Source organism: Enhydra lutris, unplaced genomic scaffold (genome assembly GCF_002288905.1).
Source record: "Enhydra lutris kenyoni isolate GAN:26980312 unplaced genomic scaffold, ASM228890v2 scaffoldscaffold101, whole genome shotgun sequence".
Classification (NCBI taxonomy): Eukaryota; Metazoa; Chordata; class Mammalia; order Carnivora; family Mustelidae; genus Enhydra; species Enhydra lutris.
This window is the reverse complement of record NW_019154185.1, coordinates 1,510,067-1,537,810: the sequence shown is the minus strand read 5'-3', so window position 1 is coordinate 1,537,810 and position 27,744 is coordinate 1,510,067. Positions and strand designations below refer to the sequence as shown.

Below are 27,744 nucleotides of genomic sequence, written 5' to 3'. Positions count from 1 at the left end.
CATGACCTGAGCAGAAGGCAGACACTTAACTGACTGAGCCACCCAGGCACCCCTAAAGATACTCATTCTTAACTGCTTGATATGTGTTCTTCCAGATTTTTTCTATGCTATGCTAATGCACACATTTTTCTCTTATTTTAAAAAGTAGGATAATACTGTACCTACACTTATGCAATCCCCGTTTCATGGAGTACAAAGCCTTGGAAATCTCTATATGACTGTGTAGATCTACCAGATTTGTTTTAATTCTCCATTATATAGAGGTAACAACTGCTTAGCTAGTCACTTACGGATAGACATAAAGATCTTCTTACTTTTTCTCCATTACAAACAATACTGCAATAAATATCCTTGTACATGCATCTTTGTATACACGTATATTTGTCTAGGATAAATAGATATAAATGGAATTGCTGGGTCAAAAGTATATACACAGCCATACACGATGAAAATGTTCATAGATACTGACAGATTGCCCTTCAGATAAAAAGACTACTGGGGTCCCTGGTAGGCTCAGCCAGTGGAGCATGTGATTCTTGATCTCAGGGTTGCAAGGTCCAGTCCTGAGTGGGGTGTAGAGATTACTAAAAAGTAAATAAGTAACCTTTAAAAAAAGAACTGTATTAATTGGTGCTCCCACCAACAGTGTATTAAAATGACTTGTTTTGACAGATGTTGGCAAGGATGCGGAGAAAGGGGAACCCTCCTCCACTGTCGGTGGGAATGCAAGCTGGTGCAGCCACTCTGGAAAACAGCATGGAGGTTCCTCAAAAAGTTGAAAACAGAGCTACCCTACAACCCAGCATTCACACTACTGGGTATTTACCCTAAAGATACAAATGTAGTGATCTGAAGGGGCACGTGCACCCGAATGTTTATAGCAGCAATGTCCACAATAGCCAAACTATGGAAAGAACCTAGATGTCCATCAACAGACGAATGGATAAAGAAGCTGTGATATATATATATATATATGTACACACACACATACATACATATACACGCACACACACACAATGGAATACTATGCAGCCATCAAAAGAAATGAAATCTTGTCATTTGCAACAATGGGGATGGAACTGGAGGGTATTATGCTGAGCGAAATAAGTCAATCAGAGAAAGACAATTGTCGTATGATCTCTCTGATCTGAGGAATTTGAGAGGTGGGGGGTGTTGTGGGAGGTAGGGAAGGAAAAAAATGAAAGAAGATGGGATCGGGAGGAAGACAAACCTTAAGAGATTCTTAATCTCATAAAACAAACTGAGGGTTGCTATGGGGTAGGGGCCGGGTAGGGATAGGGTAGCTGGGTTATGGACATTGGGGAGGGTATGTGCTGTGGTGAGTGCTGTGAAATGTGTAAGCCTATTCACAGATCTGTTCACAGATCTGTTCCCCTGGGCCAAATAATACATTATAAGTTAAAAAAAAAAGATATGAAAAAAATAAATAAAATGACTTGTTTCCTCACAAGCTCGTCATTGCTGGGTATTCTCAGCCTAAAATGCTATCATTTCAAAATAGTAAAAATAGTATCTCATTGTAGCTTGTGTTTTAAAAATAGGAAGAGGCCATCTTTTTGTATTTCTGATTCAGTAAGTTGCTTGCTTGTGTCCTATGGCAACTGGCTTTGTATTCGTGTATTGCAAAGAGGAGAAACCCTGTAGACAATAGGGGATTGTGGTACATTCTCTTTTAAGGGACAAATAAGCCCTGGAGATTTACACTCACCATAAAACCCATTCTTAAACGTTGTGCTTGACGTCATATTGGAGGGCTGAGCAGAAATGCAGTTTGCCAATCTTAATCGATATTGGGTTTCTTAGTGATTATCACCTTGTAGGGTTACCTTTTGATTTATTAGCCACATGAAATATGGTAAGATAATATAATCACATAAGCCAGGGACAGAAATAAACGTTTGCTCACCCTCCATGGACAGTTCAGAAATAGCTCCCCGGCAGGTGGATGGCAGGGGCTCCCGCACAGGGAGCGGGGTGCGAGCGCACATGCATGCATATGTGCGTGGGCAGGCATGGACTTGCTTGCCTTTGAAAGATACTCAGTGCAGGAATGGAGGGAGACGATCGTGTAGAGCTAGAGAATATCTAGAAGCTCGCACCTGGGGCCGTCTCTCCGAAGCAGGGAAGTGGTCACTTCCGGTCAGCCCCTCTAGTGTGCTGTTCTGGTTGTCAGTTTTAGAGTGCTGGTCCCAAGGTCACAGCCCTAATTTAGAGAGAGGTTGGAATTCCATTCTGCCATAAAGGCCTTTTCGGTTTGTCTTGGGCTGCTCTGGGACTGGAATTAGGTGGATGTTGAGCAGTTCTCAGCTATTTGCCTCGGGTCCTGGGGTGCAAGCTTTGTCACGGTGATAGTATCATGATTCACCAATAGCTTCCCAGGAAGCAAAGGGCACACTCAATTAAAATTTTTGTAGATATTGCCAAATTGCCCACCAAATGACTGTAGTGATGGACATGTTCTTTTTTTCTTAAGACTTCATTTATTTATTTGAGATCGAGGGAGAGCAACAGAGAGCGAGCATGAACAGGGTAAGGAGCAGTGGGGGAGGGGTAGCAGACTCCCTGCTGAGCAGCGAGCCAGATGTGGGGCTCCATCCTGGGACTCCAGGACGGCGAGCTGACCCAGGTGATGGCGGATGGCCATGTTCTTCAACAATGTTCGAGAGGGCTTTGCAGGCATCATTGCCCTTAATTTTCAAACAGTTTTGTATTGTCAGTAGATAAGGCTATTATCTGGCATAGATTATAGTGTAAACGGTGGCTCCCTGAGTTGTGTTACATACTGTGGCCTGGAATCCCCATTTTACTGAAGCAAAGGTTGAGGCATCAGGAGGTTAAGGTCCTTGCTCAAAGTTACACAGCAGATGAACATCAGACCTGAGATTCCAACTCAGGTTCTTTGACTCCAGAGCCAGTGGTAACTGGGTCCATGGCCACCTGAAAACTTTTATAAAAAAAGATTTGTTTAGGGGCGCCTGGGTGGCTCAGTGGGTTAAAGCCTCTGCCTTCGGCTCAGGTCATGATCCCAGGGTCCTGGGATCCAGCCCTGCATCGGGCTCTCTGCTCGGCGAGGAGCCTGCTTCCCCTTCTCTCTACCTGCCTCTCTGCCTACTTGTGATCTCTGTCTGTCAAACAAATAAATAAAATCTTTAAAAAAAGATTTGTTTATTTCAGAGACACAGAGAGATAGCAGGGGCAGGGGCAAAGGGAGAGGGAAACCAGCAGATTCCCTGCTGAGTGGGGAGCCTGACGTGGGGCTCAATCCCATGACCCTGAGATCCCAACCTGAGCCGAAATCAAGAGTCAGACACTCACCCAACTGAGCCTCACAGGCGCCCCCCTCCAGAACCTCTTAAAGATATGCAGGCCTTTTGGTGAAGAGACAGAAGGAAGGAGTCGGAGTACACTCAGGGCAGTGCCATTTCTCCCATTCCTGAGGACAAACAGAAGCCTTGCAGCTTCAGTATTATCCAACTGGTCATCCTCCAGGCCTCTGTCGGAGCCTTCAGTGAGAAGCAGTCTCCAGAGACCAAATAAATCAGGTAATTTGGCTCAGGAAAAGGTATTGGAGAAATAAATTGCTGTTGCACCATGAATCTAATAAGGCAGTTAGGTAGATGGAAAGAGCTATCTTTTGATTACACGAGTGAAGGTTATGTGCAGCAGATTTTTAAATCCAAGCTGCCTTTTCCTTGGCCGCCTCTCTGCCAACTTAGCTAAATACTTCTAGCTGCTTCCCCACACTGTCCAGCTGGTGTGTGCTCTGGGAGCACTAATCTGACTTTTCATATTAGCCCAGGCAAAATATAATTAGGAAGAGACTCTTCTGCCGGAAAATGTCACATGCCAGTGTCAAATAGAGATGATTTTTGTATATCCACTATTTGGGGTTGGGTTGGTTTTTTTTGTTTGCACCCGTGTTGACTCATAACAAATAGCATTGTGTAATCTGGGATTGACTATGTGGCTAAAGAAGATACAATTGAATTTTTGTTATCAAAATTTCATTTGCTTTCTCTTTCCCCTTCCCCAAATTTGGGCAGAGGCATTTTCCCTAAAAGAAAAAAGACTGGATTTTTATGGAAGAGCTGACACGTATGTGAGCCTGGCCGGCACAGTTCCTGAACTCAGTCGACTCACAGCATGCATTGACCTGGTGTTCGTGGAGGACAAATTAAGTGATCGGATGGCCTTCTCCTGTATTGCTAATAATGCCTTCCTGGGCAGAGAAGCCATAGACCTTGGACTTGGAGGAGACCATCAGCAGCTAATACTATACAACTTGGGCAAGACCTTTTATATCCGTTACCCCCTGACTCCCTTTCAATGGCATACGGTATGCTTGGTATGGGATGGTGTGAAGGGCAGATTAGAGCTCTTCCTGAATACTGAAAGGATACTGGTAATGATGGATCAACCACAAAGCCTGACACCTAATGGGACTCTGATTCTAGGACATTTTCTTACGAACCGGGACAGCCAGGTAGGAAGGGCCCTGCCTGGCTTTACAGGCAGCTTGTACTACTTTCAGCTCTGGGACCACATCCTGGAAAATGAGGAGTTTCTCAAGTGCATGAGTGGAAACATTGTTAGCTGGGAAGAAGATGTTTGGCTCATCAACGAGATCACCCCAACTGTTGACACGAGACTGCGCTGCTGTGAGTAACTTCTCAACTATCCTCCTTGGCAAGGCTTGGTCTTCTGTTCGCTAGTCTGGATAATCCACTCTGGGCCAAGGCTCTGTCTTCCTCAGAGGGGCCCAAGGTTGCCAGTTTTTTCATCTGCTTTTTTTTTTAAAATGATTTTATTTATTTATTTGACAGAGAGAGATCACAGGTAGGCAAAAAGGCAGGCAGAGAGAGGAGGAAGCAAGCTTCCCGCTGAGCAGAGAGCCCGATGTGGGGCTCGATCCCAGGACCCTGAGATCATGCCCTGAGCTGAAGGCAGAGGCTTTAACCCACTGAGCCACCCAGGCGCCCCTATCTGCTTTTTAACGTAGAGCAAAGACTATTTTCTTTCTCTTTGTGTTTTGTCTTTTGTTTTGATATCATTTAAAACTTGCAGAAAATTACAACAGGACAAGGAATTTATACAAGTTCTTTACCCAGATTCACTGATTGTTACTTTGTTTCCCCGGATTTTATTATTCTTCCTCTCTCTCTCTTTCCTCCTCCCTACACACACACACACACACACACACACACACACACACACACACACAATCTGTTTCTTAATCCTTTAAGAGTAAGTTATGGACATAGCGCCTCATTACCCCTAAATAGCTCAGTGTGTATTTCCTTAGAATAAGGACATTCTCTTACTGCTGTACCTTGATATAATATCAGTATTTAATCCATCATCAATATTCAAATTGTCCTACTAATTTCTTTTATAGCTATTTTTCTAGATTTCTCCACTGTTACTATTTTTCCCTCTGAAATTAATAACCAATTTCTGGGAAAGGGCCCCTGGGTGGCTCAGTTGGTTAAGGGTCTGACTCTTGGTTTCCGCTCAGGTCATGAGCTCATGGGTCGTGGGATTGGGCTCTGCACTCAGTGGGGAGTCTGCTTGAGGATTCTCTCCCTCTGCCTCGTCCCCCCTCAAATAAATAATTTTTTTTTAAAAAACCCAATTTGGGGGGAGATATTTGGAGGCTATGTAAATATCCTGTTCTTCTCAAACTTTTTTTTTTAAAAAAGGACTGATCATTTCTTTTTTTTTTTAAGATTTTATTTATTTATTTGACAGACAGAGATCACAAGTAGGCAGAGAGGCAGGCAGAGGAGAGGGAAGGAAGCAGCCTCCCCACCGAGCAGATATCCCGATGCGGGGCTCGATCCCAGGACCCTGGGATCATGACCTGAGCCAAAGGCAGAGGCTTTAACCCACTGAGCCACCCATGCGCCCCCTTCTCAAACTTTTTTTAAAAAGGTTTTATTTATTTGTCAGAGAGAGCGAGCATAAGCATGGGGAACAGCAGGCAAAGGAAGAAGCAGGCTCCCCGCTGAGCAAGGAACCCAATGCGGGACTCGATCCCAGGAATCTGGGATCATGATCAGAATGGAAGGCAGATGCTCAAGCAACTGAGCCACCCAGGCGCCCCTGTTAATAAACTGTCACCCAGTAGTTTTACATCTATCGAAGATGCTTGCCTCAATGGCTTATACAATAGTCCCAAAACATTGATTTTTAAAACTCTGTCATTTTTCAACATTTATTAGGTAGTATTCTATTGCAAGGAAGAGTGTTTTCTTCTTCCACATTTACTTTGATATTCCTTCAGTTGTTACGTGTCTGTACCAGCATGAACTCATGGATTCTTACCTTATTCAATGGGTTACAATCTGTTGCTATCATTTATTTTGATGTTCAAATTGGCCCAGTTTGGGCCAGTGGGAGTCATTCCATCTGGCTCTTGTGTCCTTTTGCCACGTTCCCATCATTTTTTGAGTACTTCCTTACTTTCAGCACAAGATGTTATAGGCTCATCTTGTACTTTCTCTGCTCAGCGCAAGAATCAACCATTTTTACCAAAGAGTCCTGTTTCCTTTTAGCAAGGAATGGGATTTATAAACAAATTCATTTTTCTTTCATGAGCAATGATTATGTTAGGAAATTTTTGGGATGGCGTTCTTGGAACGGCTGCTTGGAACGACACATATATTTTTCTCCTTCTTTCTAATTTCGATGAGAGAATATACGATTGGTTTTCTCTGTCCAACCCTGTTCTCCCCTCAAATCCAATCTTTTCCAACCTTGGCAGCAGCGGTCCTGAGCGTGGGTAAAGTCAGTGATAACAGGATCAAGATGAGATTTTTTCCCCCCTCATTTCCTGAAATGTGTACTCATTCTTAGGTTTTATTCACGATTCTTAGGGATTGGGGGTGGTATCGAGGGAATGGGGGTTAGATCCACGCCTAATAAGTTCTCACAGACTTCGGGGATGTATTTTCACCAGCAGTTTGAATTAATGGCAGAGGCACATTCCAGGGGGCTTCTGGGTTTCTTTGAGATGATACTAAAGCAAAGAAACAGGAAAGCTATTCCTTTGAGTGACTACCTGGAGACATTTGGTTTTTCTCTTTTCTGAAGCCTTGAAAATAAAAGAGAGCAGTGTTCGCTGGCTCTGATTACAAAATGGAGCTAGGGACTAGTAGGTTAAGCCTGAGCAGCTCACCCAGAGCAGTTTAAAGTTACTTAATCTTTGATCTAAAGAACCGGAAGTATGGCTCTATTAAATCCTTATGCTTAGCAGTGGTCTTTGAAAACCTAATCTGGCCAGTGAATTGCCATGGCCTTTCCTACCACTTTGCTGGCAAATCACGAAATCTAGCTGATGTTGTTAAAGTGCAAGACAGCCCTCATTTACTTTGGTCTTTTGTACCCTCTTTAATGAACATCCTATCCTCTTGGTCTGATTGGGTTCCGGTAGGCATAATACACCAATACTCCAGCACAACAAAAAGGAAAAGAAAGCACAACCTAAAATGACAACCCGAAAAAGGAGTAGAAAATATTATTTTTACTTTTCAGGTGTCTTCAGATGTTCTTTCTAAACCTTAGACCAGGGCTTTCTAACCTGAGGTCCGGAATGGCCTCGATAGTTGGGCAGAGCCCTTGAAAGGTTTGAGAGTGTACTAAAAAGGCAAGATGGATTCCTCTTTCCAAGGACAGAGTCTATAGTTTCCCTCCTATTCAAAAATAACATGGTAATTGCTACTTTTTACGAAGTTCTTTCCACGTGCCAGGCATTTTATAGATGAGGAAAGAGAGGCTCAAAGAGGTTAGGAAAAACTGCTTAATGTCACCTATTAAATAAACAGTGGGGCTGGGATTTGAGCAAAAAGTTATCCGGTTGCAAATCTTGTGCTCTTTTCACTTCTGCCTGCTCACCACTGAAGGAGCTGTAACACCATAGAATTTCTTCTACCTCTGCCCTGGCCGTGTGACATCTGGGGGAGAGGGGACACTTACATGAATAAATACGACTGATTACAACATGGCTAGCTCAGCTTTTGCCTAATAAATTGGTATTTATGGTCTATAGAAGGATTATGACCTTTAAGGAATAAATTTTAATGAGCACATTGCTAGGTTACAAATCTCAATAAATCTATTTACCCATAAATTATATATGTATATATTTATATATTCATGAGAACAAGGCTTTTGGGGAACATTTGCTGAAAACCATGAACCCTACCTGGATTTAATAAACAAGTATTCACAAGAGTTGGCGATGTCTCAGGAATATTTAAACAACACAGTAATAAATAATAACAACAGCGAAGTTGCCAGTCATTAGGGATTTAGCTGTGGAGGTGTTTTTAAGCATCTTTTCTTTATTTATTTATTTTTTAAGATTTTACTTATTTATTTGCCAGAGAGAGAGAGAGAGAGAGAGTGAGCACAGGCAGGCAGAGTGGCAGCAGAGGCAGAGGGAGAAGCAGGCTCCCCGCCGAGCAAGGAGCCAGATGTGGGACTCGATCCCAGGACGCTGGGATCATGACCTGAGCCGAAGGCAGCTGCTCAACCAACTGAGCCACCCAGGCGTCCCCTTTTCTTTATTTTTACAAATTACAAATGCAGGGGGCAACCTGGCTGGCTCAGTTGGTGGAGCATGGGACTCTTGAACTCGGGGTTGTAAGTTCAGTGTACACGTTGGGTGTAGAGATGACTTAAAAACAAAACCTTTAGGGACGCCTGGCTAGCTCAGTCAGGGGGGCATGTCACTCTTGATCTCAGGGTCGTGAGTTCAATCGTCACGTTGGACATGGAGTCTACTTAAAAGAAAAATATCTTTTTATTTTTTAAAAAAGATTTTATTTATTTATTTGACACGGAGAGATCACAAGTAGGCAGAGAGGCAGGCAGAGGGAGAGGGCGAAGCAGACTCCCTGCTGATCAGAGAGCCCAATTCGGGGCTGGATCCCAGGACCCTGAGATCATGACCTGAGCCGAAGGCAGAGGCTTAACCCACTGAGCCACCCAGGTGCCCCGAAAAATATCTTTTTAAAAAATATTTTATTTATTTGTTTGAAAGAGAGAGAAAGAGTGTGCACTCATGAGTGAGGGAAGGGGCAAAGGGAACAAGAGAAGGACAAGCAACACCCCCCCACGCTGTGTGGGGATCTGAATGAAGGGTCTCAATTCCAGGATCCTGAGATCATGACCTGAGCCAAAGTCAGACTTGTAGCCGACTGAGCCACCTGGGTGCCCCCCAAAAAACAAAATCTTTTTTTTTAAGATTTTATTTATTTATTTGACACACACAGAGAGAGAGAGAGAGATCACCCGTAGGCAGAGACAGGCAGAGAAAGGGGGGAAAGCAGGTTCCCTGCTGAGCAGAGAGCCTGATGCGGGGCTCGATCCCAGGACCCTGAGATCGTGACCTGAGCCGAAGGCAGAGGCTTAACCCACTGAGCCACCCAGGCGCCCCCCAAAAACAAAATCTTAAAAAAAAATCACGAGTGCAATACATTATGGTTGTTTATTATATGGAATTTATTATAAACTCAAACAATACAAAGTGCATGAACTATGAAGTAAAACCTCTCCACAGAGGTGTCTGTTCTTTTAGATTTTTTAAAATGGCTTTGTAACAAGTGTTCACCTGTGTGTGTAGTCCTAAAAAAAAAAACAAAATAAGGGGCACCTGGGTGGCTCAGTGGGTTAAAACCTCTGCCTTCAGCTCAGGTCATGATCCCAGGGTCCTGGGATGGAGCCCCGCATCCGGCTCTCTGCTCAGCAGGAAGCCTGCTTCCCACTCTCTGTCTCTGCCTGCCTCTCTATCTACTTGTGATCTCTGTTTGTCAAATAAATAAATAAAATCTTTAAAAAAAGCCAATATACAAGATTTTTAAAAAACCAAAATAATATGTACATACATACAGAATATTTTACACTTGATGTATTTTATAACTTAATATTATCATGGACACATCAGTACATTTAGATCAACCTCATGCATATTTAGTGCTACATATACCCATTTTACAGATGTGCTCTGATTTCTTTAACTCACCACTGACAGGCATTAAAAGTTGTTTTTTTTTTTAATAGGATTTTTTATAGGGTTTTTTTATAGTTTTAAATAATGCTGTGACAAATATCCTTGTACATACATCTTGGTATATGTGGGTTTGTTTTTTCATAGGACACGCTTGTAAGAGTAGAATTTCAAGGCAAAAGATAGAAGTTTTGCAATTTAAACTGTCACCATTTTTCCTAGTTTATTACTTTAACTATTCATTAAAATGGATTTATTTTTTAAAGTAAAAGTAGTAGATAGGCTGGTAAAAATTTGAACAATGCACAAAGATAGAAATTAAAAAGAAAAGCCTCCTTTCTCATCAATATTGTTCTTACCCTAAGTCCTCTCCCTAAAAGTGACGATTTTTAACAATTTCTTACTTATCTTTGCAGGAACAACTGAAAACTTGGGTTTACGTGAATATAGCCTTTGTTTTTCTTTTTCAAAGTTAGGATCATCATTATATGCTCATAGTCTTCATCTTTTTTATCCATTTAATTATATATTTTGGAGGCACTCCCATATCAGAAAATATAGAATATAGAGCTGCCTGCTTATTGAGGGGGGGGGGATGCTGATTAGTACGACGGAATAGGGATCTCCTATAATTTATTCATCGAGCTCCCTTTGAAGGACTTTTAAGCTGTTTCCAGGTTTTAGCCGTGACAAAAGTCTGCCGTATTTTGAAAAGGAATGGATGGTGACAAGGAAATTCTTGAAGTGACCATTAGGGACAGATCACAAGCTCAAATTCCTCTCCAAGTATGTTTAGCATAATTGCTTCATGTTAGCCCAGACACATGGCCCAACAAAGGATTTGTTCAGACTTGAGGATGTATGAAGATGAAGAGTCTTCCCAAAGATATGCAGATGAAATGACTCCTAGATACGTACTGGAGAAATCACCTTTGAAAAGAATGAAATAACATGAGCTGAGTCCATCCTGGGAAATCGGCACTGTATCAAAACCCAGGGTCCCTGTATCTGTGGAGGTATTGAGTTGCTAAGAGGTATTAATTGATCTCATGTTCCAGCGGCTTTGAATCACTTTATAAACTAACCATTCTTCGAATATGCAGAAATTGATTATATAGTTTATGCACTTTCTAAGACCTTTGTTTGGCCCACTAGGAAGCCCTCTAAGCAATTGTCAGCTCTGATAGGAAAGGTTCCATGGTCATGGGCTCTACTAGCTAAAAGGCAATTTGGTTTGGCCCTTGTGTATCAATTCTCTGCGCTATCCTTGTTTTTATCAAAAAAGATAAGCAAGAGCTGTTTGTAGTTTGCTCGAACCTTCTTATTTGTATTCCCATGCACAGAGTGACATTCTCCTATAGATTCAGAGATGGAAGCTCTAGCCTGTCTCTCTCCCTATCTCAGAATTCATTTTTCATGCCTTGCCTGGAAACTGAATACAGACACCATTTTGAAAAAAAAAAAAATATATATACATATATATATTCTCATCATCTTAAAGATACTCATTTCATATTTTTTCTACCTCACAGGCAGATCTGTCTGTGGCGGTTCCTGGTCACTATTATCTCACAAATCTAATAAACACACTCGTGATTGAAAGAAAAAAACCAGATGCAATATGTAGGCTAGAAAAACACAAAGATTTAATATGAGGTGATATACCCAAATCACAGGCAGAATTTGGTACCTTAGCAAATGTTCTATTTAATATTCTCTTGGCAGGTACATCTGCAACAAAATGCCTCATAAATATTCAGCGACTCTATACCTCTGTTCTCCAGCTCCCAATGATTACAATAATACAATTTTGTCTAGAGTGAAGGAGCAAATGGCAATTAAGCCCACAGGCCGCTGTGAATTAGCATGGATTATCCCCACTTTAAACTACAGAGATAGCAAAGCTCATGCAAATCAATTGTGCAAATGATCACTTGTTCACAAACGGGAACAGAATGAATGTGGCAAAACGCATTTGCAAGCCATTCAAAGATGGAGGCCTGACTCCATGGTTTCTGTGGTCCCTCCAGTAGGGATGGACATTCGGTTATCACTCAGCTACATGCATGATGTGGGTTTTTGCATTTGCCTTTTTTTAATTGTGAGAACTGTAGATTCACATGTGGCTGGAGATCCCTTGTACAATTTGCGCAGTTTCCCCCAAGACTAACATCTCACAAAGTTGTTGGTATAATGACCAGAATATTGATGTTGATACAATTCACTAATCTTACTCAGATTTCCCTAGTTCTACTTGGACTCGTGTGTGTGTGTGTGTGTGTGTGTGTGTGTGTGTGTGTATTAAGTTCTATATAATTCTATCACCTGTGTCGATTTGTGCATCTACCAACATAGTCAAGGTAGTGGACACTTTCAATATTTCAGGGATCCCCCTCGTTGCCCTTCATGAACACACCCACCTCCCTCCTGTCCTTTCTCTCCACCTCCCTCGGCTCTCCACATCGCTAACCCTTGACAACCACTAATCTGTCTGCCATTTGTAGGAGTTTGTCATTTCAAAAGTGTTAGTAAATGAAATCAGATGGTATGTAACCTTTTGGCATTGAATTTTTTCCACTCAGCATCATTGCCCCCCTTGAGATCTGCCCAGCTTATATGTATCCATAGTTTGTTCTTTTCCATTGTGGAGCAAGATTCCATGGTATGGATGTACCACAGTGTGTTTAAACATTCACCTGATGAAAGACATTTGGACTGATTCCAATTTTTGGCTGTAGCTACTCCCTCCCCCTAAAAACACCCACACCCTGTTAGGAGTCTCTGTGTACAGGTTTTTTGTGTAAACACAAATTTTCATTTCTCCAGGATAAATGCCCAGGAGTGCCATTGCTGAGCTGTATGGTAGTTGCCCATTTATTTTTATTTTTTTAAACTTTATTTTTTAGATTTCTAAAGATTTTATTTATTTATTTGACAGAGAGAGACACACCGAGAGAGGGAACACAAGCAGGGGGAGTTGGAGAGGGAGAAGCAGGCTCCCTGCTGAGCAGGGAGCTCAATTCGGGGCTTGATCCCAGGACTCTGGGACCATGACCTGAGCAGAAGGCAGACGCTTAACCGACTGAGCCACCCAGGCACCCCACCCACTTAGTTTTGCACAAAATTTTCAGGCTGTTTTCCAAAGTGGCTGTACCTTCTTAATATTTCCACCAGCGATGGATGAGTGATCCAGTTTCTCCCATCCTTGCCAGCATTTGGTGTTGCCACTAATTTTTGTTTTAGCCATTCTGGTAAGTGTGTAGTGCGGTTTCATTATGGTTTTCACTGGCATTTCCCTGGTGCCTAATGACACTGAACATCCTTTTCTATGATTATTTGCCATTTGTACATCCTCTTCAGTGAACTATTTGTGTCTTTTGCCCATTTAAAAAAATTTTAAAATTTAGTTTAGCACAGTGATACTCTCCTCTATGGTTTATGTCGCGTAGTTTTGGGTGATTGCTTATTCTTGAGCTGTTCAGCACTTGCAGAACTTGGCTTTTATTATCTAAGTTTTTTTTTTTAAGGTAGAGTCTCTTCTTTCTCCTAGGTTTGTGGTGGTTCTGTATAAATTGAGGGCATGCACTTATGGGTGCTAGATAATTAAAACTCTGACACACAATGTCTTACTTCTCTACATGTTTCATCTGTGGAAGTCTCATCCTGTCAGCACTGTACCTCTCTGGGCCTAGTCTCTAAATGAAGGGATTGAATACAATTGCCAAGAGTTAGTTCTATGTTTCTGTGATTTAAATTAAGGAAGACAGGAGTCTTTGTGAATAAAGACATTAGAGGAGGGACGCCTGGGTGGCTCAGTTGGTTAAGCCTCTGCCTTCAGCTCAGGTCATGATTCCAGGGTCCTGGGATCAAGCCTTGCATTCAGCTTCTTGTTCAGTGGGGAGCCTGCTTCTCCCTCTCCCTCTGCCTGCTGCTCTGCTTACTTGTGCTCTCTATCTCTCTGTCAAATAAACAAAATCATAAAAATAAAAGACATTAGAGGAGAAATTTGGTACACTAATCCTTCTGGAGAAAACCTCTCACCTGAAAGATTCAATGGGAGGGTTGTTGAAAAATAGACATCCAGGCTTTGGGTTCAAGTGAGGCAATGTAAATTGCACTATTTTCTAAGAGATATCTGGTACTTAAAATGTTACCTGCTTGGCAATTTTGTTCAACTCATTTGTTTTTTCTTTTCTAAGTATTTTTTAAGATTTTATTTTTGGGGCACCAGGATGGCTCAGTGGGTTAAGCCTCTGCCTTTGGCTCAGGTCATGATCTCAGGGTCCTGGGATTGAGCCCCACATCAGGCTCCCTGCTGAGCAGGAAGCCTGTTTCCCCCTCTCTTTCTGCCTGCTTCTCTGCCTACTTGTGATCTCTCTCTCTCTTTCTGTGTCAAATAAATAAAAAAAAAAAGATTTTATTTTTAAAAAGATTTTATTTATTTATTTATTTTACAGAGAAAGAGCGAAGAGAGAGAGAGAGAGAGAAGGAGGGAGGAGGGGTCCAGGGGAGGGAGAGGGAGAACGAGAGAATCTCAAGCAGACTCCCTGCTGAGTGCAGAACCTGATGAGGGGCTGACTCTCGTGACCCTAAGATCATGACCTGAGCTAAAACCAAGGGTTCGATGCTTAATGAACTGAGCCACCCAGGGGTCCCTTAAGATTTTTTTTTTTTTTTAAATAATCTCTACACCCAATGTAGGGCTCAAACTCACAACCCCGAAATGAGGAATCCCACGCTACACTGACTGAGCCAGCCAGGCATCCCCCTCCTTTCCTAAGTTTTATGCATCTTTTTCAAATGCTTACTGGAAGCATTTACAATTACTTACAATTAATATCTACAGCTCAGCCATCTTTAGGTACAAATATCATACCTAACTCCCAACCTCTGTGTTCTGAGTTTCTCATTACTCATTAAGACTCCTGGAACAGTGCTCTTTGAATATTGTATCAAAGAAGATGGACTTCTGTGGTATTCGGTATTTTATTGTTTTCCTAAAAAGTGAGTGCAGCTCCATCACGAATCACTTGTAAAAGAGCGAGAATTAGTGTATTCTTGGAGAGTGATTAAGGAGCTGGGACGCCACACTCCTCAAGTGTGGTATAAGTGACCCTTTAAAAAGTTTGCAAAGCCAGTTGGCTGTGGTAAAGCCTTCTGCAAAAATGGAAACCAAAATCCAGACTATTCACCCTCTACTTGTAGTTATGGACACATTTGAGGCAGAAGTCTTGACATAAATGTTGTGCTGCAGAAGGATAGCAGTTTCTTGGTAAAGTCTGACAGAATGTGGATATCTGATCATTGAAATGATGTTGTAAAATTAAGTGGGAGAGTACTTCTTCTACTAACTCTGACTTTTCCCTTTGCATGCGTGTGTTGTGACTTTATACGTGTGTGACTTTTGTCAACTCTGTCTGTACAGTCAGTTGCAGGCTTCTGAGTGTCATTCATCCCACTTCCTAATGACCACAAAATCCTAAAGAACATCCTACACACATCTCAGAATTTCTATCTATGCAAATTAAAAGCGATTTGAATGCTCAAGACAGTGAAACAAGTTGGTAGATGGTCTACCACCATAATTATTTCTACATCATAAGTAATATGCTTCCCAGGTGGATAAATTCAAAATGCTAATTTCCCAATGGTAAATATGCATGATTTCATTCTGGGTGATCTGAACCGGAGAAAAATTATGACTCAGTCTTGAATTTTACTATGTGCCATTTTCGCTTGGATGTTCCATCACCCTAAGTTCCACTTATCCAAGTCAGAAGTGCATATTTTTCTTCGGAGAGAGGCCACCTTCCCAATTTCCCTATTTCCTATGATTATCAACATTCTCCAAGTTGCCCAAAAGCAAAATTTGCGTCCTCTGAGATTTCTTTGTCTTCTTCATCTTGTAAGCTTCTTTGTTACCATAACCTGTTGCTTCTTCCTTTAGGAATCCCCCACACTACTCTTATTTCATTCCAAGTCCTCATCATCCCCTTATTCTGTCAGCCTGCAAATTTTACTGGACATCTCCCATGTGCCAGGCCCTGTGCATACGGTGTAGTGAAGAGGACAGACGGGAATAAGCACGCACTGATATAAACCTGCAGCAGTGACAACTACTCTGAAGAAGAGGTGTGGGGTGTCCCAACAGCCTAGAATAGATTGTTTCGACCTAGTCATGGAAGCTAAGGAAGGTAGCCAGCCTCCTTGAGGAAGCAATGCATGAGCTGAACTCTGAAGGATGAGAAGTTAATCAGATCAAGAGGGATGGGAAGCACACTCCCAGTACAGGGTAGGTAGCGGTCTTGTGGTGGGAAAGAGAACACCAAGTATTGGAGAATTAAAATAAAACTGGTGGGCTGGAGTCCAAGAAACAAGAGAGAAAGCTTCTCACACAGAGTGAGGCTGGACAGTTTGAGTAGGGACCAAACTGTGCATAGCTTTATAAGCTCTATTAAGAAACACACTTTTTTTTTAATCCTAGGAGTAATGGAAGGCCACTAAAGGGAGCTAAGTTTGTGTGTGTGTGTGTGTGTGTGTGTGAGAGAGAGAGAGAGAGAGAGACGTGATCAAATTAGTATTTCAAAAAGATCAAAAAGACAGAGGGTTCAGTTGGGAGGCTATTGCAGAGTTTAGGTGAAGAGACTGATGGTGGTTTGGTGAGGGTGGTAAGTGATCAAGATGGAGAGAAACAGAGTCAAGAGCTATTTAGGAGATAAGAGTCATAGGGCAAAATTATGGGTTGGCTATGGCAGGTGAGAGAGAAATGGAAGGAGACCAAGGGAGAGGGTTTTGGCTTGCATAATTGAATGTATGATGATGCCATTCACTGAGAGAGTACTGAGAGGACCCAGTTTGGAGAGAAGAAAATGAGTTCAAATTGAGGCATATGATAGAGTTTGAGGGGTTAATGAGATATCCAAGAGATGTCAAGTAAGCAGTTGTGGAGCTCAGAATAGAGATCTGGTCTAGAGATATAACTTTGACTTTCATTTGTGTACAGGTGTAAACTCGAATATGGAGGTGTATGGAGGAACCACAGGGTAGAGAGAAGAGATACTGGGACCAAGTCTTGAAGAACTCTAATGCTTAATGACTGGGTTAAATAGGATGGATCTGCAAAGGACATAAAATAGGAGTGCCTGGAGGGTTAGGAGAAAGCCCAAGAGCATGTTATGTCATGGAAATCAATGAAAAGAGTATTTTAAGAAGGACAGAATGGTCAACATTGTCAGAAGCTGTTGAGAGATCAAGTAAGATGAAGACTTGAGAAGTATGTGTTCTCAGGGAGGCCATTGGTGGCCTTAGTGGGTGCCACGCAGAGGAATGAAGACAAAACCCAGACTAATGTGGGCTAAAGAATGGGGCTGAGGAGGGTGGAGAGAGTCAGGATAGATAACCTTTCTTAAAGTGATGTGATGAGGAGGAGGGAGATAGGGCAGTACCTGCAGAGAGATGTGGGGCTTTTATTTTTATGTTGTAAGAGACTGGAAGATATTTTAAATCAGGAAGGAAAGGCTCCTTGGGGAAAGGAGAGATAACTGCTGATGAGGGCTAACTGAGGTGGTGCTGAGTTTCTGATCAGTTATGTTTTTCTATGAAGGAAGGGGCACAGGTACTTAATAAACATGTAGGGGCAGAGTTCGATAATGAGGAAGGTTTTATTTTACGTATTTATTTTTCTAACATTTTATTTATTTATTTGATGAAAGAGAGAGAGAGCACAAACAGGGGAAGGGGCAGAGGGAGAGGGAGAAGCAGGCTATCCACTGAGCAGGGAGCCCAATGCAGGACTCCATCCCAAGACCCTGGGATCTTGACCTGAGCCGAAGGCAGATGCTTAACTGACTGAGCCACCCAAGCACCCCAGTGAGGAAGGTTTTAAATAGTTACTGCACAGAGTAGCAGCAAAATTGACCAGAGAAAAGTAGACTGGGCAGTGTGAAAGGCTTATTTGGGTTTGGTGATGATGAATTGATAGAAATACTAGTTCATCCCCTTGTGTGACCATGTCCAGCAGTACTTGACTGCTCAAATGCAGGTACGGAGGTGATGGAGAGTTGTGCTGGCCCAGAGTTGGTGGGAATGAAGTGAGGAGGATGACTCTACCAGCCTCCTAAAAAGTTTCCTAGCTTTCACTGTCTTCCTGTTCCTACCCATCCTGTATATGAAATTTTTTTTTTTTTTGAGAAAGAGAGAGAGAGAGAGAGAGAAAGCAAGTATATGAGCTGGGTTGGGAAGGGGCAGAGGAGAGAAAGAGAGAAAGAGAGAAAGAATCTTAAGCAGGCACTATGAACAGCACTGAGCCCAATGTGGGGCTCGATCTCATGACCATGAGATCATGAACTGAGCCGAAATCAAGAGTTGGACACAACCAACTGAACCACCCAGGCAACCCTGAAATGGACGTCCTTCTACTTGTTACATAATGAAGGCATTTTGAGAACCATATAGAGATTTTAGAAAGTAGAAAATCATCTTAAGAAAAACCAAGTAATCAGGTGGCTTGATTATATCTGATACTTATCTCCTCTTAAAAACATGAGAAAAAATTATAGAGCTCTAACAGAATTGTCTCTGATTTTTAAAGCCAAATCCAAAGTAACACATGCTTTCTGATTTTCAGTTGTTTCTGAAAATATAACAATTCAAGAAATGAGCACAATTCTTCCACAACAAATAGACTTGACAACTCCATCCCAAGTTACTGGACTAAAACCGCAAGAGACAATATATTCTTCTACAGTGATGTTTAAAAGCATGCCTGTGTTTGCAACTTATTATACAACCATATCATATTCCAATACAACATCTCCACCTCTGAAAACAATGACTGCACCAAAATTTTTAAAGACACCCATAGCTGAGACAACCAGATTCACAGCGCACATTTTGTCTACTTCAGCAGCCGTCCCTCTGCCTACCAAGAGCACCTCCATAGACACTACTAACAATTCCATGAAAATAACTAAGTCTCCATCTTCAGAGAGCATAAGGACAACAAAAGTGGCTGAAGCCATTGCTACTAAGACTTTTCATCCAACTACAGTTACGAATTTTCTACACACTTCTGGACTGACCAAGAATTCAATTATATCCAAAACTTCAGTGACTGGATCTCAGTCAACCATTATGAAGACAATACCTTCATTCTCCTCTGTTGAGTCAAAACCCATATCTACAATATCTTGGCCCAAACATGAATCCCCAGGTATTGATGTACTTTCAATCTCCACAGCTAGCCAGGAACTTCTTGCCTCTACAGCTGGTGGAACAGTACCTTGGTGTTCGGTGGAAGAGACTTCAGCTACAACTACTCACGTTGGGACTGCATTGACATTCCCACCCGAGTCTGTGCTCAACTCCACGGTTGCTCCAGTGGATTCCATATTTCCTAGAAATCAGACAGCACCCACGTTGGCAACAACTGACATGGAAATAGCATCTCCAGCATCAAAAATGCTCCCAACTAGGCCTATTGAGGTGATGCCTATGCTCACGGCTGAAACAGAATTGACATCTACAAATTTCCAGGAGGTCTCTTCATCAAGAATGGAAGATCAAGTCTCTACCTCCATACCAAAAAGGGCCTCTTCTGTGGCCCTTTCTTTCAGGACATCCTCCCCATTCGCTGGAGCTCAGAGTGCACAGCCAGTTATTGACACTGAGACTACACATACAGCCTTGACTCTTGGGGTCACACTTGCACCAGTGGTGGCTGACACTCTGCTTCCCCCCATAACACCTGGGCCAGTATATACCCAGAACACACCCACAGGTGGAGGAAACATGCTTCTTTTGAATTCTACTAGGTCAGCTTCCACGTTTAAGGCATCTGAGTCTGGTCCCACATGGATAACTCATGATGGTGCCCATCTGTTCTCTACCAATGAAACCACGTGGACTCCCGGGCTAGACCAGCCCCTGCAGACATCAGCATTCCACGGGAGCGATTCTAATGCAGGACATTCACCCCCTACTAGTACTACTATTATCCCACCAGAAGGCCCCTCAAAAAGCGAGGCTGCCACAATCACTGATGCTAGTATTACTGCTGGTGCTAGTACAGACAGATACGCGACAGCTCTATCCACGTTGATGACTTCATGGTTTGCTAATTTTTCCACAGTTTCGGGAACGATATCTATAACCAAATTGCCTGAGTTTAAACTTACCACCTTGCGACTAAAAACTACGTCTCTGCCCACAGCAGGTGGAAGCAAGCCTCTTTCAACAACGAGGGAGACATTTGTTCCACCAGTAGATATAATATCTACCCTTGCTAACGTTGAACCAAATGTTTCTACTGAGGAGAGCACTTCTGAGACCACACTAACAGAGACAAATGCCACAGTTGCATTTGGAGAGACAACAACTCTTGTACCAGAGTCTGCAACAACACAAGGATGCAATGGTCCTGCGACAAGGACAGAAACAACTTCCCATTATCTTGAGGGAAAATCAACTATAGCAGTGACAACTGAGCTTTCCCCATTTGCAACAACGCTGGAAGCAGCTGATGAATCTGCACAAATGGTAACAGCTTCTGTCACCGTTTCCCCTTTTCCTGACTTAGAAAAGTTGACCACCCCGTTGGATACTAAAACTGCAACCACTGAGGTGAGAGGAAGTTGGCTTTCTACAAAATCGATGAAAACCACACGTAAGAGCTCATACGATGGAACCACAGAAATCTTTAATTCCGCCCACACCCACACAGCACGTTGGACTTCAGAAGCTCCACCTGAGGAGAATCCAACTCCATCTCCCATTTCCGGAAGCACACAGACATTCCCTGAGCCCCTGGGCACTTCTACCACAAGGATATCGGGGACCAGTTTTGCTACTGTCCCTACAGCAATGTCCTTGTCTGCTGGCATCTTGCCTCCACAGCCTACTGCTACCCATTCCTCAGCAGCCCCTGTGCCATCAGTTATGGTGACCACAACCTCAGTGTCACCATTGGATCAGACAGCTTCAACAACCAGCGATCCTGTGCCTACCCACAGACACTCAATTCCCACCACTTCAGAAGCCACAGTGTTCTCTGTCAGGATGACACCCATGACAGTTCCCTCTCTGACAGGGACTCCAGTCCCCTCGTGGAGACCTCCCACTCCTGTGGCAACTAAGGCTGAGACCACTTTTCTCTTCACCTCAGCTGACACAGTAACCCCATTTACACCCACTCTTGTCTGCTCTAAATCTCTCCCTGACAACATTCCTGTTGTGTCCCCTACCCATGTGACCTCAACTATGTTTACACCAGTAGCAACCCAGCCCATATCACAAGGGAAGGAGACTTCTACCCATGCTCTCAGCCTTCCGTACATTTTCAGCCACAGTAGGGCTGTTGTTAGCTTGGCTCCTGGCTCCACAGAAACTTCTGTTGTTGATGAGACCGTATCTTCACACATCTCTGCCAATAAGCTTACAGTAGATGGTCCCATTTCTCAATCTTCAACAGGTCTTGGAAACACACTGGTCCCCACCCTATTAGTGACTGACGTTTCTGCCTTATCTTCTGACAAAGAGCAGATGACCACATTCCTGGGAAACACCTCGAGAACTATGAAGGTGACAGAAATGCCCCCATCAGAGAATCCTTTTGTTTCAGACTCCCAGAGTACTTCATCCTTGGAAACAACAGATACGGGATTTGCTGAGAGCCCAACAATTTCCAGTCACCAAACACATTCACCTTCAGAGTTTCCACTTGCAGCTCCACCTGACAGGATTTCAGCTTCTTCTCCCACTTCTGGGACTATACAGACTACACCTACCTCTATCTCAAGTCACACAGTAGATGCTCACATTCCAGAAATGTCTACCAGTCTTGGGAAAACAGCCCTCCCTTCACAAGCTCTGACAATTACCAGATTTCTGTCTCCTGAAAAAGAAGGCATCAGTGCCCTTTCAGTATATACTCCCAGAACTGAGAAAATGGTAGTGAGTGCCACCTCTGTGACTCACCCTTTCTCACACCACCAGGATACTTCATTTGTAGACACCATAACTTCCAGGACAACTAGAATGTCCAATCCTGTAAATGTCAACACAACTCTTTCATACTTGCTTTCCCCTAAGACTCAAACTAAGGTGACTTCAGTTGCCTCTCCCATTTCTGAAAGCACACATACCTCTCCTGAGTTCCTGTCTCTTTCCACAACTGGACCATCTAGTGCTGATTTTACAGTCATCTCCACTGATGGGATCACTACAGCCCTGTCTGCTCCAAATGCACCTACGACACTTGATGGGAAAACCTCTGTGGTGACGTCCACTCCTACCTATCAGATGTCTTCACTGCCGGTTAGTATCGCTGCCTTCAGCTCCAAAAGAGTTTCTGACACTCCCACGATACCAATAATGAAATCTTCTAAAACAACACATCCAGATTCTTTGAAAAGTCCCTCTTTGGCCACTTTTGGGCCTATGTCTGAGATGCCCTCAATGTCAGTTAATGGCTCTGCTTTCTTACCTCCAGCTGTTTCTTTTGACACTTCCACAAGAGTTGGACCATTGTCTTCATTATTGTCCTCAACTGCCCCTAGGACTATGATGACCCTACAAACATTGACACTGGATGTTGCACCTGGGCCTACTTCAAAAAGTGCACTGTCTTCTTCTGCTTCCATTACTTCAGGAATGACAGAGGTGTCCTCCAGGATCACACCTACATCCTTTTCCTCTCCGACACAGCCAAATTTTCCCTCTGTGAAAACCATTCCAACCACTGTTATGGCGGAGATAGCGACTCCATCCATAGGCACCTCTAATCTACGAGTAGAGCTCGGTTCTAGGAACACTGAAGCTATTTCTTCCATTCCAACGACCACATTTTCACCATTTCGATCAACAACTCGACAGACATCACAAAGAGATGAGACCACAGCTCTGAGCATATTATCTGGGACTACGAATGGATCCTTTTCTCCCGGAGGCAGTAGTACAGTAACCACTCTCACAAATACTTATTCCAGAACTGCTGCCCTTGAAAGTGTGCTTTCATCTACTCCATCAGATAATCTCCATACTTCATTGAATATTCAGGTTTCCCCATCTCTGGCGAGCCTTAAGAGCACTTCTGGCCCCACAGAAAGGGTAAAAGCGACCACCTACCTTTCTTCAAGTACAGAAAAGATGACATCCTTGTCAGAAAATACTTCAGCAGCTGGACTAACAAAAGGAGCCACATCTGTGGATACCCCTGTTTTGCATCCTCCATGGACTCCATCCATTACAATGCCACCTTCGTTGACATCATTTCTTTCTTCACCTCATAGTACTAAAGCCAAGCTCTCCACTTCAGAGACTTTTTTCCTTCTTACAACCCAAATGGTTGAATTTCCAGTTCTGGGAATAAGGATCACATCTGGTAATGCCCAGTCTCTGCTTATGACTTCCTGGAACACACCCACAGCTAAAGGTTCTCAATTTCCAATTTCCACCAGTACTTATATACCTGCACCCCATAAGGTGGAAACAGAGACTCCATACCTAGTTCCTGGGTCTTTGTCAACATCCACACCCTCTCAGACTGGTCTTGTGTCTGGAGATGTTATGGCAAAGTCATCAATTTCCATGTCAGGAATTCTTCTTACTTTGGGGATGTCTGACAGCCCTTCATCACCAACATCTTCAAGATCTACTCCTATCACTTTGGCTGACATTAAGCACACCCTTGAGAAGACAGCTACACCTGTGACTCCTGGGAGCACACTCGCATGGACTCCTTCTGGTGCCACTTCAGGATCTGTACTTTCAGAGGCTGCTAGTTCATCCACACTGGCTTGGATTTTACCTGCTCTCCCTCCGGCTTCTCTACCGGCAACTGTATCCGGTACCCCTCACACTGTAACTTCTTCTCCAGTAGAGGTGTCAAAGTCCTCCTTTCTGACTTCTGACACCCTGCCAGTGCACTCATTCACTAACTTTACAACACTACCCATTGCTGCTGTAAGCACTGTGCCCACCCAAACCACTCTTGAACCTACAGTGAGCAGTATCACTACTGGCTTCCCAGTTTCTCTCCCCGTATCTATAAAAATCACAGCTGATGGTGCATACATTTCCAAATCCCCTGAGGCATCTTCCAGAACCTCTGTGGCTGCCAACTCCAGGACCGTGTCTCAACCTCTACCCTTTAACAGAATGAGTAGGTCGCCTCCTGCTATACACCACACCCTATCTATCAGTTCTGAGCTTCCACCTAGCCCCATAGGAACGTCTGCTTGGAGCAGAATCCCAGCTGCATCAACATCCCCTTCTTTAGTTCTTCCTAAGCCCATGCTGGACTCCCTTCCAAATATAACTACCACCACACTTACCGCTACCACAGCCTTATTTCCACTCACATCCACTGAAGTAACGCATCCTTCCACAGCGTCTGTGTCTTCACTACTCTCTTCCTCTTCTGAGATAGCCTGGCTGGAGTCCACATCTTCTTTTCTGCCTATGGAAACAGTGACTTCCCTTACTGCCACTGAGTCCACGGGTATGTTCTGCAATAGGAGTCCGCATCGCTAACAGAACGCATGCACAATGGGTCACGTGTTCTCTAAGGCAGCCATTTCTCTGAAGGCAGAAAAAGATAAAGAATGGTATAGACGTTTCCTCTCTCCTTCAGACAGTGGGTGCAGGGGATACCCTGTCCAAACACAGACTTCTCTAGCCATCTTGCTTAGCTTTGCTTTATTGAAATATAATGTAAATGTATCTTGTCATTCACGGTGGCATTTCTTTTCTTTTCTTTAAAGATTTTAATTATTCATTTGACAGAGACACAGTGAAAGAGGGAACACAAGCAGAGGGAGTGGGAGAGGGAGAAACCAGCTTCCCGCCGAGCAGGGAGCTGGATGCAGAGCTCAATCCCAGGACCCCGGGATCATGACCTGAGTCGAAGGCAGATGCTTAATGACTGAGCCACCCAGGCACCCCTCTTTTTTTTTCTAAGATTTTATTTATTTATTTATTTATTTGAGAGAGAGAATGAGAGAGAGCATGAGAGGGGAGAGGGTCAGAGGGAGAAGCAGACACCCCACTGAGCAGGGAGCTGGTTGTGGGACTTGATCCTGGGACTGCGGAATCATGACCTGAGCTGAAGGCAGTCGCTTAACCAACTGAGCCATGCAGGCGCCCTCATGGTGACATTTCTAAACACACTTTCTACCCATTTTGTTCCTGATACTCTGTCTCTGCCAGTGTGAACATGATCAGGAACTTCTGCCTCTCCCAGTAAAGAACTACATGGCCTTAGGTCTGACATGATGACTACATACCAGCAAACACCAGGAGATACTCTAGCCTGTTTGTTTGAATGCCTCGTAGGCCTTAGTTTCTACATTCTCCGCCTCCAGCCGGCTTGGAAAGCTTATCCATGGCTGGGGAGTATTTACCTTCCATGTCATTCCAATATTGGATGTCCTTTCAACTTCTAACATTCCAAAATTGAAATCTGACAGGACCAGACAAGAGAAGGAGGAAAAGAGAGAAAAACCTGAACAGAAGGAAAGTCACAGGAAGAAATAAATATTTTCTCAGGGCAAATGATATTGTGAGATAATGTTCAGCTTCACCATGAAATGGACTAGGAAATGTGTTGGCTAATGAAAACTGAGGATTTGGGGGATTTGCAGAATGCCCATCAACTGTGTAGCTGTCAGGAAACTGCCCAAATAATTAAAGCAAAAATGTAATAGTACATCTGTTTTGCTTTTGGATATGGAGCCCAAAGTGCTGGTTCTTGACCTTGGAGTTAAATTAAGCAAAATTTAGGAATGAGATTTCATTGTTAGTCTCTTTAAAATGACAAGCAATTTTCACCAGATTTATGGAAGTTAAATTTCTTGAACTAAGTGAATGAAATTTATCTCATTTTTAATTACAGTTTCCTTCTACAATATTGAAATGAGCTTCTCTGTGTTTGATGAAGAGCCAAGGATCCCTATTACCAGTGTTGTAAATGAATTTGCAGAAAATTGGGTAAAATAATCTTTTAAATATTTATGGTACATATAAAATATGTGAATATATCTATATCAGGGACTGAGCAGATGAAAACTAGGCTTTACTTTTTTTCTACCCATAATACATTTCACACCTAATTGGTTTTGATTTTTTCTGCTGCAAATTTATCCACTCTGTGAGTAACACCATAAAGATGTATGTGGTCTCTCTTTCATAGCGCCAATGCTGAAAGCTTTTATGGGATGTTATTATTTTAATTTGTTTAGAACTGTACATTTCCCTCCACTGACACAAATTCTGGGCCTTTGCCAAATTTTTCCTATTTGGAGAAAAGTAGGAGAGCAGAGATAACACAGTCTATGCTATTATATTTACATATGTTCATTTTTTGCATTTTAACCGTTTTCTCTCCTACACAAGAAATGTTTTATTTATCCTCACATTTTTCTGATTATAAGAGTAGTACATACCCTCTGTAAAAAAGTTCAGACCCTGAAATCTGAGACTCAGAAAGTAAATGTCTTCTCCCTGTATTGACTCCTCTTAAAAGTCTGAGGTATATTTGTTCAGATTTTTCCTACCTGTGATAACACTGATGCAAGTATGTTCTTTGACAAAAATAACTGGACTCATACCATTATACTGTTCTGCAGCTTGCTTTTTCTCACGTAACCATATATCTTTGAGCATATTCATGCCACAGTATGGATCTACCTCATATACTTTAAAGATACCAAGGATTTCACTAGATGGTTATAAAGTAATATATATATATTTTTAAATACAGACATTCATTGGTGAACATTTAGGTTGCTTTTATTTTTTTTCCCTATTTAGAAACAATGCTGACAGTAATGCCCTTGCAATAAATTTTGGGGACACTTGAGTTTTTCTAGAGGATAAATTCCCAGAACTGGAATTGTTGGATCAAATGACATGATCATTTCACATTTTAGTAACTAGAGCTAAGTGGCCTCCCAGACAGGTGGTACCAATTTGCACCCCACCAACAGTAAAAGATCATGTCTGTTTCCTCTCTTGGTCCATCACCATTTCTTTGCAAGTACATATGACATGATTATAAGCACTGGAAAGTTGGGGGGTATATTTGTTCACTAGGTCCACCGTAACAAAATAGGATGCACTGGGGGACATGAACAACAGACATTTCTTTTCTTACGGTTTTAGAGGCTGGAAGTCTAAGATCAAGGCATTGGTTTCTCCTGAGGACTCTCTCCTTGGCTTGCAGATGGATCATCTTCTCTCTGGGTCTTCACACACACACACACACACACACACACACACACACACACACACACACCAGAGAGAGAGAGAGATATCTGGGGTCTCCTTCTCTTCTTATAGGAACACCAGTCCTATCAAATTAGGGTTCCACCTTTTTGACCATATTTAGCATCAATTTCCTCCTTTAAAGGCCCTACTTCCCAATATAGTCATTAGGGCGTTCGGACTTCAATATACGAATTTGGGGGGGGGGGGACACAATTCAGCCCCCAAATAGAAAAACTGAGTGAAGCAGATGGAAATGTTAAACCAACCCAAATAATAAATGCAGCTTAATGATGACATTGTCTCTGGTAAATTTCCTGGATTAAGATAGAGGAGTGAGAATACTAAACCTGATATGTTTTATCTTTTACAGTTGAATTCTATATTTCAGGACAGTGAATTTGCTCTTGCTAATCTGGCTATTCAAACCAAAACCAGGTATGTGAGGGTCATTT

General features: G+C 42.7%; 1 protein-coding gene across 1 annotated transcript in view; it reads left to right on the top strand.

The window, feature by feature from the left end:
- The first annotated feature begins 2,657 nt into the window (after window positions 1–2,657).
- LOC111139345 (adhesion G protein-coupled receptor G4) overlaps window positions 2,658–27,744 on the top strand; it is an 84,939-nt gene continuing 59,852 nt past the window's right edge. The window contains 5 exon segments of the mRNA XM_022491611.1: window positions 2,658–2,697; window positions 4,065–4,679; window positions 18,657–24,527; window positions 25,920–26,014; window positions 27,663–27,727. Of these exon segments, the coding sequence (XP_022347319.1) occupies window positions 2,658–2,697; window positions 4,065–4,679; window positions 18,657–24,527; window positions 25,920–26,014; window positions 27,663–27,727 (6,686 nt within the window).